Source organism: Harpia harpyja, chromosome 3 (assembly GCF_026419915.1).
Source record: "Harpia harpyja isolate bHarHar1 chromosome 3, bHarHar1 primary haplotype, whole genome shotgun sequence".
Lineage (NCBI taxonomy): Eukaryota > Metazoa > Chordata > Aves > Accipitriformes > Accipitridae > Harpia > Harpia harpyja.
Window position 1 is genome coordinate 78,723,203 of NC_068942.1, and position 19,617 is coordinate 78,742,819.

A 19,617-nucleotide genomic window follows, 5' to 3' on the forward strand; every position below is an offset into this window, starting at 1 on the left:
AAGCATGAGGTCCACAGTCTAATGCCATAACCCGTTCAAGGGAAAACCTATTAACAACAGAAACTGCAAAGACAGCGATGAGGAACGAGAAAGATCCAAATGGAGGGATGAGGTTGTACCGAAAGGGATCTCAGGCTGGATTCCTGCTTGGCTGGGACAGGCATGGAAATGAGATGAAGTGCAGGAGCACACGACGGCAGAGCTGGGCACGGACTCCTTCGTCATGCCTAAGCTAACCGTGTTTATTGGCAGACCATGGGCGAAGGGCTAGACTGACAGAAACATGACTGCATTAACAGTTAATTATGTGTGTTAAAAGTACAAAAAGGTCAAGGCGGGGGGATCGGAGCTTCTGCTGACATCTGGCAGCATTTTGGGGAAGTCTAGTTTCTCCTAAGGTCCTCGTTGACTCAGGAGTGCTGGTTTGCTTGCTGTTAATTGGAGGAAGAGGTAATGAGAACTGACTAATCGCCAGGCTGTGCACCCTGAGGACTCATTCCCGTGTCAGTCATTACATCTGGCTGATCACTCAGACAAAACTAAGTTTTACGGGGATTTCAGTGACTGGTCAGCACTCTTCCTTGGCTTATTGTATTTGCATAGTATTTAGTTGTCCTCCCCTATACAATAAGCTAGTAAAAACTCTAGTGGTGGCGTAACTCAGCTGTCACAGCAGTGAAGGCATCACAGTATATGCTCTAATTCCTGGAGAGCTTGTGCTGAAGGTCCTAGACATGCTAATGCCATTGCTCATATCTTCAACATTACTGCGACCCCTGCAAACTAAATTAATAGAGGTCTGTTAGCATCTGCTATATGCACACTTCTCTGCTTTTCTGTGCAAACACACATGAGTTCTATTACTATATTGTCTTTTCAAGATAAGGCTTAAAGGATCAGTATTTAATTGCAGCAGTAAGTTCAAGGTGTGAGACACGGTGTTTGCATTAGAGCGATTTGTCACAAAACTTGGAGGGAAACAGCAGCAGTCAGATGATCCATCGCACACTCACCTCATTTAAATGCAATTCAATTTAGACAGACCATTTGGCACAAAAATTAGAAAGATGACTTAACAAAAAGCATGGAAGAATACTCCTGAACCTAGGCATCAGATATATTTGTGTGTGACATTCATGGAGGAGCTGTCCAAGAAAGCTGTAGCCATTAATTGCTTGGCTGCAATTAAGGTGGCAGCCAATGTTTAAAGCCCCCCCCATCTCCCCCTTTTCTGGCCATATTTTACATGCAACACAGAATGAAAAATAAAAATAGACCAGTATGCTCTCCCCCACACCGCAGTACAAGGCTTAAGAGAGCGGCTGGGCCAGGACAAGTGGATTTCTATGCAAACAACATACAGAATGCCTTCGTTTAATCGGTTTGTTTATTTGCACAGATAGGAAAATTAAATTAAGTTAGCTGTATAGTCTTAAAGTCACCATTCAGGCTTTCAGTTGAGACAGATGACTTTTACTTACAGTGCTTCCTCTAGCATTCAGTGGAGGATTTGGCAATCCTCTCTGGGTCTGATTCTCAGCAATTCTCTGACACGGGGGCAGTTAGTGTCTTCATTGCACATAATAGTGCTGTAGAAGCCAGGAAAAAATGGCTCTTTTCTAGCCAGTTTACCCCTTTTCCATCTGACAGAAGTGACTTTCTTTCCTGGTCCAGAAGTCAATGCACGCTGAGCATTGACCTCACGCTGGTCTCTGCCAGCAAGCATGGAAGGCGCATGCATTAGCAGACAAATGCTGGGAGTCCACTAGTGTTTGCAAAGAGTACCGAATCCCCCATTACTGTCCTCTTTAGGGAATAAGAGAGCCCCGGTTTAACTGGGACAAAGAAGAGGCAGCCTTACCACTGTGTGACCTGGGCTGCATCGTCCAATACAGGGAGGGACACATGGCACTAGGGGGTAAATGGGAAGTTACAGCCCTTCTTCCCATCACCCAGTAAACTTGGAAAATTAAACTAGATTCTGACCCAATTTCAAGTCATTGTAACCTCACTTCTGTAAGAGGGTTACTCCTGATTTACACAGGGGCAGGTTAGAACCAAATATCAAATCTAATGGACCTGATTCTGTTCGTATTTACACCACCATAACTTAATGATGATACACCTAATGATCCACAATTAAAAGTCAAATTACTCACTATTACTCAGTGAGTAGTCATGGTGGCTTCTTTCCTTCCCTGGCAATAAATCCAGTACCTACTGACACTGACAAGCATTGATCACATCTAGAATGGAGTATTATGGGATAAATAAGTATGAGAGAGCGATGGTCACACTTGTCAGACCGAAGGTACTCCAGCACCTACCTCCAAGTTGCCTTTTGGGCTGCAGCTGCTTCTCGAAAGCCTTGCCAGCTCCATGCAGGTCCTTCACTCCTGCAGAGCCCGCCGACCTCGCTGCAGCTCATCTGCTCCTCTCTCTGACCCCGCTTTGGGGTCCTCCTCAGCACCTCACTCTATTTACATCCCTGGCAAGAAGGGAATTAAGGCACAGGGACGAAAACAGAGCTAAACCAAACCAAAGGAATCATCTTCACAATAAGACTTGGATTCTGCTGTCGATAGAGAAGTGTAGAGTCCTGGCGTAATTGGAAGGTGCTGCAATCAGAGACATCTTGTGCATAACATATTGCTCTTTTCTTGGAACACGATCCTGCTCTCAGTTGCTCTTCTAGCTCCTCCAAAGGCAGGGCTTTAACGCTGCAGGCAGTGAGGGCACCAGGAGATGCAAGCTACACCTGAGACAAGCTACACTCTTCTGAGACAATTACAGCTATAAAAGTTTAGCATAAAGCTCAGGAGAGCAGAAAGCAGAACGTTGTCAGTCACGAGCTTTTAATTCCCAAACTGGCTCCTGAAAAAGATAAGATAAAGCCAGACCAGATTAACCAACTTCAAAGCAAGCAGCAAGGCATTTACGGCATGCTATAATAGAAGGCAGCTGTTGAGAGCACTAATGAATAAAACGGGTAGAGCTTCCTTACTGACTTGCTCCTTGTCCTTTCCAGGTTTTTGGAAGTTTCCTGTGATCAGTTCCATCCCATAACCAGATCACAGCATCCAGGTAATGCAGGAATGTCTGCTACAGAAATGTTTAAGAGACCGATACAGGAATGCTAGTAGAAGCTCTGTGGAATAGTCTTCTCCAATTAGTTATCCAAGGAAGAACAATATTGAATGACTGTTACAAAGAATGCACAAAGCACTCATTGTTGTACTAATCATCAACTTTCTAAGTAAAATTAACTAATTTGCTAATTAAGACTCATGACAATTCATCATTACAGTAACTATGCTCTTTGGATGACTCATCACCCCATAACTGGCTCCTGCAGCTCGGGGATGTGCGTAATGGCTGCCTCCAGCGTGCAGGAGGGAGCGTAGCTCCTTCCCTGCTCTGAGCAGTCCTGCTCATGAGTCACCTTGGCCTGGCTCCGGGCGGCTGCTGCTTTCCAAAGGGAATAAAAAAAGGAAAAAAAAAAAAAGGCAGCTTGAGATGGAAATAATCTTTTTTAAGTTGGGAAGGGGAAAAAGGGGAAAAATAGTTGCTCTTCCTAATGTTATTTGACCTGGATGATCAGAAACCAAGCAGGTAAGCCTCAGGAGTTCCAAGTGACACATTTTAAATTAACATCTGTCCAACTGATGACGTGGGTCACAGTCCCCTGCAGAAGAAGGAAGGAAGAACACGACCTCGCAGCAGAGAGAGGATGACGCTTCTGATGACTAAGAAGGGGAGACCCAAAGACTGGGAGACTCAGGGAGGGGGAAGCCCAGGGACTCGGAGCCTCCTGCTCGCTGGATTAGGAGGAGGCTGTGGACACGGAGCCCTCCGGAGGCACAGCCGTGCCTCCCCTCCCTTGGGCAGCATCCAGAAGACCCTTCCCTGACATGAAAGCAACCCTGAGAACTTGAATCGCCCACACGATGTGACTCTTGCCACCTTCTCTCAGCTTTCTTAACATCTTCCTTTCTTCTCCGCCTCAAGATGGGTAAACAATCTTACACCCATTTAACAGAAGAGGCACCGAACTCCGCAATTTGCCCAAAATCACATTGCTTCCCGCTGGTGCCCATGCCATTTGCAGGATGCCCCTATCCAAGGCAAGAAGCAGTGCCAATATTGAGAGATTTGTATTTTATGTTCATCTCTGTTGTAGCCTCTCTCACTTAAACACCATGGTTTGACCTCTCCATCTCAGGTTCCCAAAATGCAGACAAATCAGTCCCCAGGAGCTACAGGATGAATATATCTCATCTCCAGGGGGTTCTGCATTGCAACAAAGGATTAATTAGTTGAGGAAACTCGTAGCACTACAGCTGCAATGCTACAGACAGGGCCACACCAGGGAAACACCATGGCCACCGCAATACTCCGGCTTCCCAACTTAAACACAGCAATAGTGTTCACACACCAGCGGAGGGCAAATCTCCTGTCCCCGTGAGATGTCGCAGCGAGGACAAACCAAACTCAGCGCCATCCCTGCGTTGAATTCAGTGACTCCTGTGCGCAATGCAAGCCCACACTGTCACGAAGGAGCCTGCGAGGGCTGGGCTCACCCCCCATCACCGCCCTCGGTACCCCGTCCCGTTGTGCTGGCAAAAGCAGCCGAGGCCATGGAGCTGTCTGCAACCACCCCAATCACCCACCAGCCCTAACCGGGATGTTTTAGTTTTAACCAGCCTGAACTGGTCCGAGCTAGCTCCACCAGCCTCCATAATTCAAGGTGCAAACTCTCAGAGAGTCGTCTCCTTGCTTTGCCGCTCGACTTGTCTCCTGGGTCCTCGAGGATGGGCTGTGTGATGTAAATCAACCTGCTTGAGGCTGGATTTTTCTTGGACCGGGGCGATTTGGCACCTGTAAAGCGCCGGGGCAGGGCGAGTCCCAGAAATAGCACGAAATCAGCCCAGCAGGCTGTGCCGAGGAGGGAAGGATGCTCGTCAGCCACGTACACTCTGCCCCACGGATAAAGGATGCTAATCTAAACCTTTGCACCTCTGGGGCAGCGAGAAGAGCCTGGCAGCACCTTCCAAAGACCTGCTGCGTGCCTGGGCTTTGACATCTTCTTCCCAAGGGTTCCTTCAGCTCAGCTAGCTGTTTGCAAACAAATCTCACAGCAGAAAGCGAAGTCCTGTCTAGCAGGTGCATTGATCACAGCAGTCAGCACATCCACCAGCCCAGACAGGGACAGGGACACGTCCCCAGCTGTGCCTTCGCAGAAACCCATCCATGGGTCACCGTGCAGTGACAGGACGGGAGAGAAGGAACAAGTCAGACAGCAACCGCTGGCGTCAAGTCAAGCAGTGCCCAAGCCGAGCCGCCTCGGCAGCGCGAGACTCCCGCAGCATCAATCAGCGAGGCACAACGCAAAGTCCCTCCTGGGAACACGCTGCCGCACGCTCAGACTCTCCACGCACGAGTCTTTCAAAGAGGGAATGGCCTTAAATCATCACTCATGAGAGGCAGAAACAGAGACACAGTGGGGAAAATGTCTGCAAGGGGAGGACAGAAGCAAATGTAAGGAGTTAAAGCAGTGTTAGCAATTTAAAGCAGCATTAGCAGTGCTGACCCAGCTGAGAACAGGCCATTTCATTGCAATACCTTAAGTTTGAGGTTTATAATTGTGGACTGGGGCTGCTCTCAAAGGACCAGATGTGCCTTATTGCAGTCAATGAGGAAGGTGGGAGAAATTAAGGGCACATTACACTTGCTCGCTAAAAAGCACCAGCTAGAAGTGAAGCATTATCTTTGCAAGGTCTAAGCCGCAGCTCCGACTCCCCATTTATCTTCAGCCCCGCAGAGGGGAGCAGGTTGTGCTTGTAGGCTCAAGTAAAAAGCACATGAGACCACCCTGATTTCTCCAGCCCTCGCACAGGATGGAGCAAACCCTGCCAAGGGCAGGTGAAAAGCTCATAAGGCTGTTTGATGGGGGTAAAAATCATACCCGGCAGGGATCAGCTGCGTTGGGCTTTGCTCCCTAACGAGCCCCACCTGCCCCCGGTGCCGCCCCCTCGGGGTTAAAACCGGGCCCGGGCAGGGTTTTGGGGGGCCCGGGTGGGTGGTTATACCCATGGACGGCGCGTCGCCGCTGGAGCAGTACCTGGAGCACTGCGGAGGGCAGGTAAGGGAGAGGGGGGAAAAAAAAAAAAGAAAGGAAAAGCTGCGTTGGCCGGGAATCGAACCCGGGTCAACTGCTTGGAAGGCAGCTATGCTCACCACTATACCACCAACGCCGCGGCGAAGGCATTTTCCCGCCCGCGCCTCAACTGCGGCGTCAGCCGCCTCCATCTTCGGTCCAGTTTTGTGTGGGGGAGCAGCGGGTTGTGGTGATCCAGAGCTGCTGGGAGCACGGAGGAGCCCTGGAGGGGCTTTCTGCGGGGGGAGGTCGCTCTCATGTGTTGTAAGAGGAATGCTGCTGCGTTTAAAGTCTGGCTATAGAGTGCTGTTTGCGAGGACCAGCCTGCGGGCTGGGGTGTGTTGGTACTGAGGGGCCAGGAGGCTTGGATCTCTTCATGCTAGCTGGTAAATGCTTGCAGAAATTTCTTTTTTTTTTTTTTTTTTTTTGCTATTTGGAATAGCCTTCCTGGTCTCAGGTAGTTGCAGAGACAACAGAGTGAGGGACTAGGAGAGGGCTGGACTCCACGGCTGAGCATCACCTTCACCCAGGGAACACAACTTCTTTACATGCATCCTGTTGTAAACTACTTTTCAGCTCAGAAAATGGGTTTAGCACAGGCTGTTTAAATCCAGAGACCTCCTAGTGGCAGTCAGTCAAGCCCTCTGAATATCGCCCTATAAAGTATATAACGTGGTGAGGTATAACCACGGTTTTACAAATGCTACTGAGCTTTTTATACTTCAGACTTGCTGGGATAGTTGATAACAGCAGATATGTGAGATATCGCTGCAGAAACAGGAAAAAAATCCAAGTCTGTTGCTTAAAGCAGCTGGATTTGATTTATGTGTACCTGGGTTACAGGGATTCCTGCAGTGGAAGTGAAAAGGGCTGTTTCCCCTCAAGCTGCCCCAAACTTGGTGATCTCAGACAGGATCTATGTGTGAAATCTCCTTCCTGGAGCTGCTGGGAGATGTCCAAAGCTATGAAGTTGATGGGGGCCTTCAGTGAAGTTAATTAACCTAGAGTCTATAGCAATAACCCTTGGCAGCCAGCCCAATATAAACATGGTCTTGTGCCCCCTTTCACAGCCTCTGAGCATCTGTCTAACAAGAAGGCAATCTTCCCCAGCGCTTAACCCTATAAGGGCTTTTTCCCAGACCGGTTGTATGGAAACCTAATGAGAAAGGAAGATTTGCTTTCTGTTTCTACCTACCCTATGCAGTTTACTTTCTGTTACTTTTTTTACTTGTTTTACAGCTATTTAATACTTCCAGCCTCATATACCACTCATTTCTCCATCAGCTTATTTAAGCTATACCACAAACTGTGAGGGTTTTTTTGACTGTTACATTTATTGTGTTCTCTGATGTGTGAGTAGTCCTACAGGCTAGCAGTGATGAGGCTTTTCTTGTACCATCTTCTCTGCATTGTGGTTCATACAAAACTTCCTTAATTAGCTCCTGTATAGCTAAACCTTAATCCGCTGGAGGTCTTGCAGAGACTGTGCCTTCCTCCCCCTGTTGCTAACTTGAAAAATATCTATTTAAAACAGAGCTATTTTAGTTATTCCATAGTATATTGTTACTTGTAACTGTTAATACATTTGTATCTGACCTCTTAATTCTCAGATAGTGCTCTTGGATCCTGTTTTCCAAAGAGCCAAGGGGTTAAGGAGTGCCTAGTCTTAGTCAGCAGTACTCTGCCCCAACTGATCTCATGGGGCTCTGCACTCAAAGTCAGTTGTAGAAAGAGTTTTGAACCCAGGTGTTCATGATGCTTTCAGAGCTAGACCTGATCACACTGGTATTCAAGCTAGTAAGGGTTCTCTGGGTGGGTTTCTCACTTAGTAAGATATTTCCAGGTGTCTACAGGCAAATATACTGCAAAGTGGGAGCAGAGATCTCCCCGTGTGCATGGTTGCATTGCTAAGTGAGCTGATTAGCACAGAGCATAGAGCAGCACTAGCTCACGGCTGAAAAATCAGTGATCTGGAAACCCTGCTCCCACTGGAGCTCAGGCAGTTGCTGCCAGCTCGAGGGCCTCAGACTTGTGCACTGTTCCCTGTTCTGATTTGTGCTTGGACTTTTCAAGTCCTTTTGGCTCTCGAGCCCAAAAATGCTGAAATGAACACAAAACCTCTTGTATGGATTGTCTAGTCCAAGCTGTCACCTGCTGTGGGTATTGGCAGAAACCACCTTCTTGGAAGCAGCTTTCCGCTAACTAGAAGCTTATGCCTTAATGGAGAAGGGAATAAATCCTTTCCTAAACTCTTGCCTCCTCAATATTATGATGCCTCTTAAATAGCTTTTAATAACAATAAATAGCTGATAAAGAAGGACGTTGCTATGCAAGAACTTGCTTGCAGATATGTTGCATGCTTGATCCAGGAAAGGATGCTGGCTTTGCTAACTGTGTCTCACTTAAATTAGTCTGGTGACCTCCAGCAGCTGAAAGAATAAACTGCTCGTGATTCTGTGAGCTGCTGCCCTCTGTTGCATAAATCCAACGTAGCACTGACACTGTCCCCTGGTAGCAGGGAGAGGAAATAGTAATATACTGACTGAATGGGAGTTAAAGCCAGCCAGAAAATGCCAGCTGTCATCCTTGGAAAAACTCATGAGCAATTATGTTGGTTATGTGCATAACTGAGGCACGTCAGTGGCTGTGAAGAGCAAAGTACCAACATTGTACCTCCAGTCACTGCTGAAGGTATATAGTATTTCTCAATTTGTGGTATTATGGTATTCTAGACTGCCTCTGAAGTGTGGTGGGAAAATGCGTATCTCTGCTATAGGAGTTATCTGGATTTGTATATGCTGATAGACAAGCAAACAACATGCGTTCAAATCTGGAGACTATTCTTTGCTGTAATATGTGTGTGGGAAAATGATTTCAACTTCCTCATTGAATAGAAGATTAATCTTAATTTAGTCTCCCAGTTAAAGTAAATGTTTTAATGCATGATCCTTAATGACACTTTTTTCTTAATTCAAGGATGACCTCTCAAGTAGTCCTCAGCTGTTTACTCCCATGAGCCCTTATGGTGTAGACCTTCCAATTCAAACAACTGAAGATGTGTTGTTTGGTTCTCAATTTAATCAGCCCAAAGAGCTTCCTACAGACTTCTCTGTGGATCTCAGCTTTCTTCCAGATATTACCCAAGATAACAAGCAACAAAATCTATCTGAATATGGTCATGAAACACAAAAGGAGCTTGATGGGTCAGTATCAAGAAATGAGGACAGCAGTGTCTTCATGGATGAAAGCAGCTTGTCCTATCCAGATGCAACTCAACCATCTCCTGAAGCATCTGGCACGTGTCCTCCAATGACACCAATGACTCCTATGACACCAGTAACACCTGCATCAGAAAGCTCTGGCATAGTTCCTCAGTTGCAGTAAGTTTATATATGTATTATATATGTAGCATATAGCCATAGTTTTGCTTAAACTGCTAGGTACTGCTCTGGCTTCTCAGAGAATGCAGCAAGTGTGGTTTGGTCTTTAAGCCTACCCAAAAAACTAGGGAGGCAGTTATTCCTCTCTGAGGAGATATGGAGCAAATGAACTGATGATATTGGAAGGCAACTGGATACTGTGCTGATCAGTGCAACACAAAACTGGAAATGGCACAGAGCAATACATAGCTTAGCAAAACAGGGGAGAGTGACTTGATAAATCTGCTGGGTGAGCAAGTATCTGAAATGCCTCCGGCTTGTTAAGGGGGAAAACTCTCTTCTGGGAGACAGGAGATGAAGTCTCTGAGAGAAGTGTTTGGTAGAAATTATTTATATATAGTATGTACTGCTAGTTACTTCAGTCTGCAGAGTGAAAAGACAAAAATACTTGGAGGATTTCTTCCAGCAAGGAGAATGTTAAGGATGACAGCAGACTCCAGGGGTTTAAAGATGTCAGTCTGCTTTTCTGAGCAAGGGAAAGGGGCATGAAAAGAAGTGTGAGAAATTCTGGCCTCATTAAAAGATCCTGTCCTGTCTAGGCTAGAGCAACTATGGAGTAGTTTATACCTGTAGAGAATAACATACCCTTACCTACCTTAAGAGTGCTGTAGTAACTCTGTAAACACTCAATAATGGTTCCATTCAAAGCTGTAAAAGACTTCAGTGATGTAGTTATTGGAAGTCACACAAACTCAGTATTCAGGGACTAATAATTTTGTACCTTGTTATATCTCAAACTATAATTTTGGTATTGAATTACTTAAGTTTTGCCAAAAGTAGCTTAATGCTAGAGTGGGAAAGAGGTAGGCAGGAAATTAGTTGATGGCAATTATTAATTGGAGTGTGACCTCACATTAAGCTGATAATGTTGGGGGTTGGCTCTGCAGTGGTTTGCTCTTGCAGTAAGAAAATTCCTCTCTCATTCCTCAGGAATATAGTGTCGACTGTAAACTTGGCTTGTAAACTAGATCTGAAGAACATAGCTCTGCATGCCAGAAATGCAGAGTATAACCCAAAGGTAAATCTTAAGGACTCAAAGCTTTACCCTCACTTCCCTTTCTTGGTGCTGATGGATTCTAATACACACCATGAGCTTTGTACTTTTTCTAATAGTGCTGTCTTGACCCACAGGGGAAAGTCATAAAAATCTGCAATTTGGGCCTGTTAAATTAAAAAATACAGGGGACCACAAGGAGATTTTCTTTCTTTGTTTTTTTTTTTTTTTAATAAAGCCTGAGCAATGAGATGTTACTAAGCTATTTAAGAAAGGAGATGAACTCTCCCACCTGTGGCCAGCTACCTCCAGCTGAAATGGCTCAAGCAGCCCTTGCTGGGGGGGAGGAAAGATCTGCCCTGAAACTTGTGGCTGAAGGAAAGATAATTACTGGAGTCAAACTGGTATTACCTGATACTACTAGCAAGTGGCTTAGACTAGAATATCACTGGGAATAATGGGCTTTCTGTAAGTGACTCCAAACTGCTCAACAAAAAATGTAAGGGACAAGGCAGTGGTCCTGTGACTGTAGTCTTAAGCCCCCTGGTCCTAGGGGAGTGGAAAATAACTTCAGGCTGGTAAATAAATGCTTTTACAAAGCAAATGCATGCTGTGTTGAGCTTTGAAAGTGACAGTTCTTGAAAGAATGAACAGAAATACAGACCAGCTAAATCCCTCAGCTGGACTGTGAGGTCTTCCTTTGTATTTGTAGAGGTTTGCTGCTGTCATCATGAGAATCAGGGAACCACGAACAACAGCCCTCATCTTCAGTTCTGGAAAAATCGTCTGCACAGGAGCAAAAAGGTATTTTTTTGGTTTTTCTTCCCTCTGAAGGTCTGGGTCTTGCAGCTACGCCTATATTCTGATGAAAAATGTCAGAAAATCTTGTTTAAATTATCTAGTAAAAGGTTGTCATAATTGCAAGAAAAAAATGAAGCACTGATGCTGAAAAATGCCTAGCTTTCTTCATGATGCCAGTTTAGTAATTACTGAATTCCTTGCTTCTGTCCCTGAATATAGATTGAGCTGAGCAGACACTAGCAGAAAAGCTGCTAAAGTGCCCAGGAATTGTTAAGGGGTTATTTGCATTTCTCACCGACTTTAAAGTGAGTTAGGACATAACTTGTGTCTGTCAAGTCTCTCTTCAGTGTCTGTGTTCACCAGTCAACAAACACATCTGCCTCTAGAGAAAATGGGAATTGGAGAAAAGCAAAGCTTATTTCTGTACTCCGAAGCTCTTTTCCTCAAGTTCAGCAGCTGCCTTGGTTTTTATGTCCCTAAACTGTCAATGAGATAACGCATTAACTTACAGCTTAGGATACCTTCTCCAACCCCTACCACCACCCCAACTAGCTACATGATTGCACCGGTGTCTGCAGTCTACCTCTTGGATCAGCTCTGAGAAGCTGTTGTGAGGAACTGAGAAACCCCTAAAGAGGGGAACTCCTGGGTGATGCAATATGCTCCAATGTGTTCAAATAAACCACAGGAAAGTGAATGACAAAGTGCTTTATTCCTTTTAGCTCACTGATGTGGTTCTGGGGATAGAGGCTTGCTATTTTGAGCAGCAGCATATCTTTTTTCTGGAGCACAGATTAGCATGGTGGTGGCTCTAAACTGACTTCCATCTTGAGAGCAGAAGAAAGCACTAATTGAAGTTGCTTTCCCTTTCTGCTCTTCCTTCAGTGAAGAGCAATCGCGGCTCGCAGCCAGGAAGTATGCACGTGTGGTGCAGAAACTTGGGTTCCCTGCCAAGTTCCTGGACTTTAAGATACAGAATATGGTTGGGAGCTGTGACGTGAGGTTCCCCATCCGGCTGGAAGGCTTGGTTCTCACTCACCCGCAGTTCAGCAGGTATGTGGAAGTCAGGGTTACAACCCCATGCAACTTGGAGCAGTGTCTTTGTAAGCTGTGAAGAGACTCAAATCCTGAGGCTGTACAAGCCTAGCAGAAGAGCAGAATAATTAACTGGATACTGAATATCAAGCATGTCTTTTTCTCACCAAAAGACATGCTCGCTGGTTCAGCCAGCATGAAGTGGCTGTAGATGCCACGTGTTACAATAAAGATGGTAAGGTTTATCTTCTGCAGTAACTCCTGTTTGGAGTGGGGCACAGGCCAAAGTGACCCTGTGCTTGACTGCCGGGATGACATACACCAGCTAGCAGTAAAGCTTCCAGTGCTTGAAACCATGACTGACACAATCCAACAGTGAAGGGCTCTTCTAAAACTGCCCTCCTGTGTGGTGTTTGCTGCTTTCTCCTTGCAGGGACACCATAAACACCAGCTTTAGAAACCTTGCAACTGCGAGCATACTACACAAGTGTTCAAGTCACAAGTCACTTCTGGGGTAAATTAGATGCACATTAGACCTGGTTAAGATGAAGAGCTGAAGAACTGCAAGAAGCTCCTGGGTTCTTTGCTCAGTTGGTTAATGAAGATACTCTTTTGTAAAAGCTTTCTTTGACAGTGAATATTGACACAATCTTTGGTGCTGCTGCATATCAGCAATGCACACCAGAGATTGTCATTAATCTGAGCGGTGTTGGTGATCAGAATTTTACTAGTCTCCTGTTATTGCCAAGTGTGATACCAAACCTTAGTGGGTATTTTTTTCACTGCAGACCATGTCAATAGGAAAAGAGCCAGTCTTGATTAAACACTTCAGGTTTAATTGGAGCAGCTCTTAAGCTACTTGAACCTGATCTATGCCCTTGCTCCATTGTGAACCTTTCATAGTAAGCAGGCCTCTTAACTCCTGTCCAGCCAGATGCCTATCTGCAAGGATAAGGTTTCTAACCTTCAGGTATGAAGCCAGACTGCAGCTGCAAAATACACAACTGAAAATACAGTGTTTCTGGGATATTGCTTTGGTTCTTTCTGTCTAGATGTCTATTAGCCATCAATTTAAAGTAAACCTGTAGTTGAGTGATGAGCATGCTGTGCCCTCAAGATGGGCTTGTTTGGAACTAGTTATTGCCATCACTGAGGAAGGGATGATTTCAGCACTGACAAAATCAAAATTCAGTTGTCTTTTATTAGCACCGCATTTAATATTTTGCATTTAATTTGGGGACTAAATATATATATTAAAGATTCACTTGGCTGTCATCTTGTCTTTGTTGCTCAAGATGCTTCCTGATAAGGGCTCTTTGCAGACTAAGGAATTGAGTATGGTTTGAAAATTACAATAATGGTTTCAGTGCTATGGAAAATCGCATTCAGAAGTGGCTCAGAAGTCTTTAAAAGTAAGCATAAAGAACTCCTACCAGCTCCAGCTAGGACTACCAGGTTTCTCTTGAAGATGTCTTAAAACCTGACCTGCCTTTCTCTGGGTAGCTAGCTAAAATCTGTGGGTTTAATTACTCTATTGTTAATATAACTAAAGTGCACTTTATGCATACAACACTGAAACAGTATTTGCATTTTACTGATCTTACCTGCTTGCTTTGAAACAGCTATGAACCTGAACTATTTCCTGGCCTTATTTATAGGATGGTCAAACCGAGGATAGTGCTGCTTATCTTTGTGTCTGGAAAAGTTGTACTGACTGGTAAGTGGTCTCCCTCTGTATATCTGTAATCAACTGCTACCATATCTTCTGAGAAAGCGTTTAAATTGAACATTAGCTGAACTACTATCTTGCCACAGTAAAGCCACTTGGAGATCTTTTTAATGCCTACTACTGCTTATCTGTGTTTTCTGGAGATAACAATATCAGTATTGTTGCACTAGAATCTCATATTGCTTCATATAGCGTCTCAGATTTCCATGTTGTTAAACTTGAGTACCTTTATTTTATATAAAGCATAATGCCCCTTGTCAATGTACAGAATCCTAACAGGATGCTGATGTGCTAGTAACTACACAGTCACTTCAATACAAATATCACAATAAGTAATTTAAATTTGCTTGGTCAGGAAGCAAACTCCTTAAAACACTTCACTGACAACATCAGGGATTATTACAGGAAAGGGTGGAGATGGAAGAACTTGTTCCAGACTGTTTGGCAAAACACTCCTGAGTCAAAAGCCTTGCTGAGTAAGCGTGCTCAGCAGGTATCTGTACCACAGATCCCATGTCAAAATAAGTTGAATTACTGAGTGTATGTTCCTAACACATTCTTTTGTAAAGCTTATGAAAATACTTTTATTCAGATGTACTGAAAGGTAAATGGCACTTGTTCCCAGAGGAGCTGAACGCTGTATGTATATTTGCAACACAGCTTTGAGGTATGTGAAAGACAAGAGAAGCACCTGCCTTAGCCAGAGATTCTCGTAATCATGAATGAGCTCAGCCTAACTGAGGAACAAGGCATTCGGTACAAAGCTTAAATGCTTTGCCCTCCAATGTCCCCCCACCTTCTTGGGTCCAGTAAAATCATACTGGCCAGTTCCATTCCACTGATACTTGTGGGTTTGGGTACACTAATTACAACACCCCTGAGTGTGCAGCCTGCCCAGAAGGACTAAGGTGGGTCCTCATCTGTGAACACTGGGCCCGACTGTAATGACAAAACTGCATTTGCTGAGCTGTGAGGTTTTTTCCCTAATCAAGAAAGTAACTTGAAAGTAACTTTACTTTTGAAAGTAAAAGTTGTAGTAATGCAGATGAGTTAGTCATGTCCAAGTGTGTTCTGAGGGAAAGGTTTACACATTCATCCTGAGTGGCACTTAACGCAACTGCTAGTTCATTTAAACACAGTTTTCTTGTAGCTAGTGTATGTTGTACTAGCGTGATAGAGTAGTGTCACTGGCGAGGAATGTTCCTGCCTACTGTAATACAGTTAGTGTACAAGGCTTGTTATTAAAGATTTGTTTGCAGTAACATGGAAAAGGCTAGCTTTGAAATCACAGGTGCTATAAGAAAGCCTAAAAATAAAAAAGCTTCTCAGAACTGGAGGAGGGGAGTTCTCAAACTGTGGCTCAAGTTCCAGTATTGGAATAAATGCCCTTCATTTCTTGTTTCTATCTTTCCCCTTACCTTATCAACAGGCAGAGCTGTTACTGTTAAGCAGATAACACCATGGCTTTTCTCAGTTGATTTTTTTTTTCCCAAAGCCAATGTTTTGCACCTGCCAAGAGTAGCCAACTGCTGTTTTGGTTCCACAGATTAAACAAAACTAGTCTTAAAGCAGGATAAAAATTGTTCTTTGTGAGGTTCCTCCAGAGGGACCTTGACAGGCTTGGGAGGTGGGACCGTGCGAACCTTGTGAAGTTCAACAAGCCCAAGTGCAAGGTCCTGCACATGGGTTGGGGCAATCCCAAGCACAAACACAGGCTGGCCAATAAGTAGATTGAGAGGAGCCCTGAGGAGAGGGACTTGGGGGTGTTAGTGGATGAAAAAACTGAATATGAGTGAGCAACGTATGCTCGCAGCCCAGAAAGCCAACTGTATCCTGGGCTGCATCAAAAGCAGCATGACCAGCAGGTCGAGGGAGGGGATTCTGCCCCTCTGCTCCACTCTGGTGAGACCCCCCCCTGCAGTACTGCGTTCAGCTCTGGGGGCCCCACCATAAGAAGGACATGGACCTGTTGGAGTGAGTCCAGAGGAGGGCCACAAAGATGAGAGGGCTGGAGCACCTCTCCTATGAGGATAGGCTGGGAGAGTTGAGGTGGTTCAGTCTGGAGAAGAAAAGGCTCTGGGGAGACCTTATAGCAGCCTTTCAGTACTTAAAGGGGGCTTATAAGAAAGACGGGGAGGGACTCTTTATCAGGGACTGTAGTGATAGGATGAGGGGTAATGGCTTTAAACTGAAAGAGGGTAGATTTAGATTAGATGCAAGGAAGAAGTTCTTCACTGTGTGGGTGGTGAGGCACTGGAACATGTTGCCCAGAGAAGCTGTGGATGCCCCATCCCTGGCAGTGTTCCAGGCCAGGCTGGATGGGGCTTTGAGCAACCTGGTCTAGTGGAAGGTGTCCCTGCCTGTGGCAGGGGGGTTGGAACTAGATGGTCTTTAAGGTCCCTTCTGCCACGTAGAATCATAGAATGGTTTGGGTTGGAAGTATGATAAAAATTCTGCCTTAAACTAATAGTAAGTTGCTTTTAAACTCCTGTGTTTCTTCATGGTTTGTAATCTTAGGTTTGAGTTGCATCCAGTTATTCCCAACACTCTGTTAGTTCTTAACATGTTTTTTCCTAAATGTCTTTCTAGGAGCAAAAGAGCGTTCTGAAATCTACGAGGCATTTGAGAACATCTACCCCATTCTAAAAGCTTTCAAGAAAGCATCATAACATGGCCCATAAAGCAACTAAGAATAATAAATGGGTTTGTATTACCCTTGCTTCTGATCCATGCATAGTATTCCTGGACCCAACTGAACAGTTGTGGTTTATTAAGCAAACGATGCCATTCTGAATGCTGTAAGTGCTGATGCCTTTCTATAGTTTGCAAAATGGTTTTTTGCTTTCAGATTAGCTGTCTGTAACCCACTTGAGTTCTGACAACTTCTGTCAAGCTGAAAAATTTGCCAAATGGATGTACTTTTAATAGAATGCATATTAAGGTGGCATTTAAGTATTTTGTAAGAGAAACCATGTGTCTCTTTTCACCTGTTGAACAGGTGAATCAACTCTGTACTTCAAACTAGCTTTATCAAAATCCTCAGCTTTAAGTGTACTGGAACCTAGCTTCTGTGATGTTGTATTTTCATGTTTAAACTCAAAATATATTTTTGTCCACAGTATAGCTTACAAAATCCAGCATGACTTGATTTCAGTGTTTTGAAGACAGTGATTGCAGAGGACATCTGTTGAATCCCTCTGATCCTACCAGTTGGACAAACACTTATGTGTAATGGTGTTGGTACTCCTTTTACAGAGAAGATATTCAAGGCCCCTGGCAGTGCTGGAACATATGTAGGAAGTCTGTGGGTGGAGGGGTAACTAAGCAAATTATCTAATTTGTTATGACACAAATTAGATTTTAATAAAATGGTACCCACTTGTATTACTGAAGTCCCCTCAGATGATGGGAGTTTGTTGCTTGGCCCAGACAAAAACATGTTGGTTAGGAACTGCCTTTAAAATGGACTTGAGGAAAATACAGTGGGGTTCTTGTACTTTGTCTCACCTCCAAGTGAACTCAAGGTTTGCAAAAGGTGTCCTGCTCAGACTGGTGATGTGACTAGGAACAGTGCAAAGACTATCCCTTGACTGTTCTGGTACCTCCTATGATTCTCTGGAAGCAAGTTTGTTGGGTTTTTTTTTCCAGAACAGGGCTTTGGTGCTGTTGGGGTTTGTCTTATGTCCTCCCCTTGTTTCCTGCTTAAGATGGGACAGATCTATCGGGAAACTCCCTGAGCCACTAGAGGTTGCTGTTAGATGACTTAAGTGCAACCCAGGCCAAAAGCTACCTCTGTCCTTGATGGAAATACACAATACAGGCAACAGCTTAATACAGAATAGGGTGTCATAGTCTTGCTGGGCTTAGTTTTGCTGTCACAAGTTTTATTTCTGATTCGGTGAGGATGTGATTTCAACTTCTGTGTCTGCAATATGTCTCACAAGTGCTTTTATAACTGTCTCTCTGCTCCTCTGGAAAAAGTTTGAAAAACTTCATGCACTTCCTTATGATAAACTTGTCTTAACTATGTTATCGGCTTCTTTGTCACAGTCAAACCGTGGATTTCCACACTCAAATCTATTCTAAACAGAGGCTTACTTTTCTGTTTGTTTTCTAACACTGTAGACTTTCCACAGCTATGGGCTGGACTTTTATTTGCACTGTAGCTGTAATAGCTGATAAGCTTGAGTTACAATAATCTTTTGCAAATGAAAAACAACCTGCTTTTATTGGGATGCTGGAAAAAGTTTATTTAAGATGAGCCCTCTTTTAAGAAATTGCATTTTAATGAAGAGCTTGCTACATAATTTCATCAGTAAAGTTAATGCTCTTTAAAACTATGGATAAAGTCTTAAAGATAAGAAATGGGCTCTGCCTTTTCATGGATCTACTGATTAAGTTAATGTTTGCTCTGGTAACTCTTGTCTTAAAAACAACTGTCTTTGTTCTGCCTACATAGTGCTGTTCATGCTAGTGTTTTGTAGCATGTAAGTACACTAGGAAGGTGAAACAATACAGGATGGGATTATGTTTGTTGTTTTTTAAACTGGGACATGTTTTTGTTTGGGTTTGGTTTTTTTGGAAGGGGGGGATATTGCTTTAAGTTATTCTGGCTTGTGTGGACTCTGTTTCTTTTACTTGGTGTTTCCCACTATATCCTGATGCAGAGGACTGGCTCTCTGCTTTTATGTACTCATTGATCGTATCTATTTAACTCCTGATTCTGGCTTCAACCTTGAGGCTGGGGTGAGGAAACCTACTAGTCTGTCACTTTGAGATGCATATTGATATTTGCCACTTTTCTTATCCAAACTGTTCTTGATATTATTGTAAACGTAGGGACTGACTTTGATTAGTATACATGGCCCATGCAGCAGTGTTACTGGCTGGCTCTGGTGCAGATGGCTGCCTCGGGACTGCAATGAGGAGAACTGCAGTTGGAGCCCCACCAGTGCCCTGCTACTGGTCAGGGTGTTTTACACTGGAAAGTCAAACGATGCCTCTCCTGGGTTACAGCCAGCGGCGCCTGTGGGAGGTTCATGTGAACACCCAGCACCCTGGGAAGCAGAATACAACCATGCTGTGTACTGTAGACTTTAGTAAGCATGATGGCAGATCTGTGGTGGATGCTGTCCGCATTTTTTTCTTTTTTTTTTTTTTTTCTTCAGCTTTGGCAAAGAAAAGAAAAATGCACAATTTCCTCAGCGGGGTCCCATGGAGCTGCCTGCTGTGGGGCAGGCCCTGCACCACTGCTCACCCACCCTCTCCTCCTCCGGGAGCAGGGAAGGGGGCAGCCCTCCTTCCTTCCGCAGGTGCTGCAGGCAGCCAGGCTCCGAGAAAGAAAAAGGAAATGCTTATTTCTTTTTCAAAGCCGCCATCGTTACTTCTTTGCCCGGCGGAGGGACGGGGTGTCCCCCACCCCCGGGCCGCCCCTCCGCCGCCTCAGCGCCCGCTTCCCACA

The 19,617-nt window shown here is 44.7% G+C and overlaps 1 protein-coding gene and 1 non-coding gene across 2 annotated transcripts; one reads left to right on the top strand and one right to left on the bottom strand.

The window, feature by feature from the left end:
• The first annotated feature begins 6,091 nt into the window (after positions 1-6,091).
• On the top strand, positions 6,092-16,825 carry TBPL2 (TATA-box binding protein like 2). Its single transcript, XM_052783766.1, has 7 exons — positions 6,092-6,140; positions 9,126-9,537; positions 10,528-10,615; positions 11,304-11,395; positions 12,278-12,445; positions 14,050-14,144; positions 16,746-16,825. The coding sequence occupies exons 1-7, from the start codon at positions 6,092-6,094 to the stop codon at positions 16,823-16,825; spliced, it is 984 nt and encodes a 327-aa protein (XP_052639726.1).
• Positions 6,183-6,254, bottom strand: TRNAG-UCC (transfer RNA glycine (anticodon UCC)). The gene has a single exon. It is a non-coding gene; the product is annotated as a tRNA-Gly (tRNA).
• Positions 16,826-19,617: the final 2,792 nt, after the last annotated feature.

What these genes read in the sequence shown, in the direction of transcription:
- TBPL2 (XM_052783766.1), top strand. Translation starts at nt 6,092, where the DNA reads ATGGACGGCGCGTCGCCGCTGGAGCAGTACCTGGAGCACTGCGGAGGG. An exon ending in GTCTGCACAGGAGCAAAAAG is followed by an intron (nt 11,396 to 12,277) that starts GTATTTTTTTGG and finishes CTCTTCCTTCAG; the next exon opens with TGAAGAGCAATCGCGGCTCG. An exon ending in TGGAAAAGTTGTACTGACTG is followed by an intron (nt 14,145 to 16,745) that starts GTAAGTGGTCTC and finishes ATGTCTTTCTAG; the next exon opens with GAGCAAAAGAGCGTTCTGAA.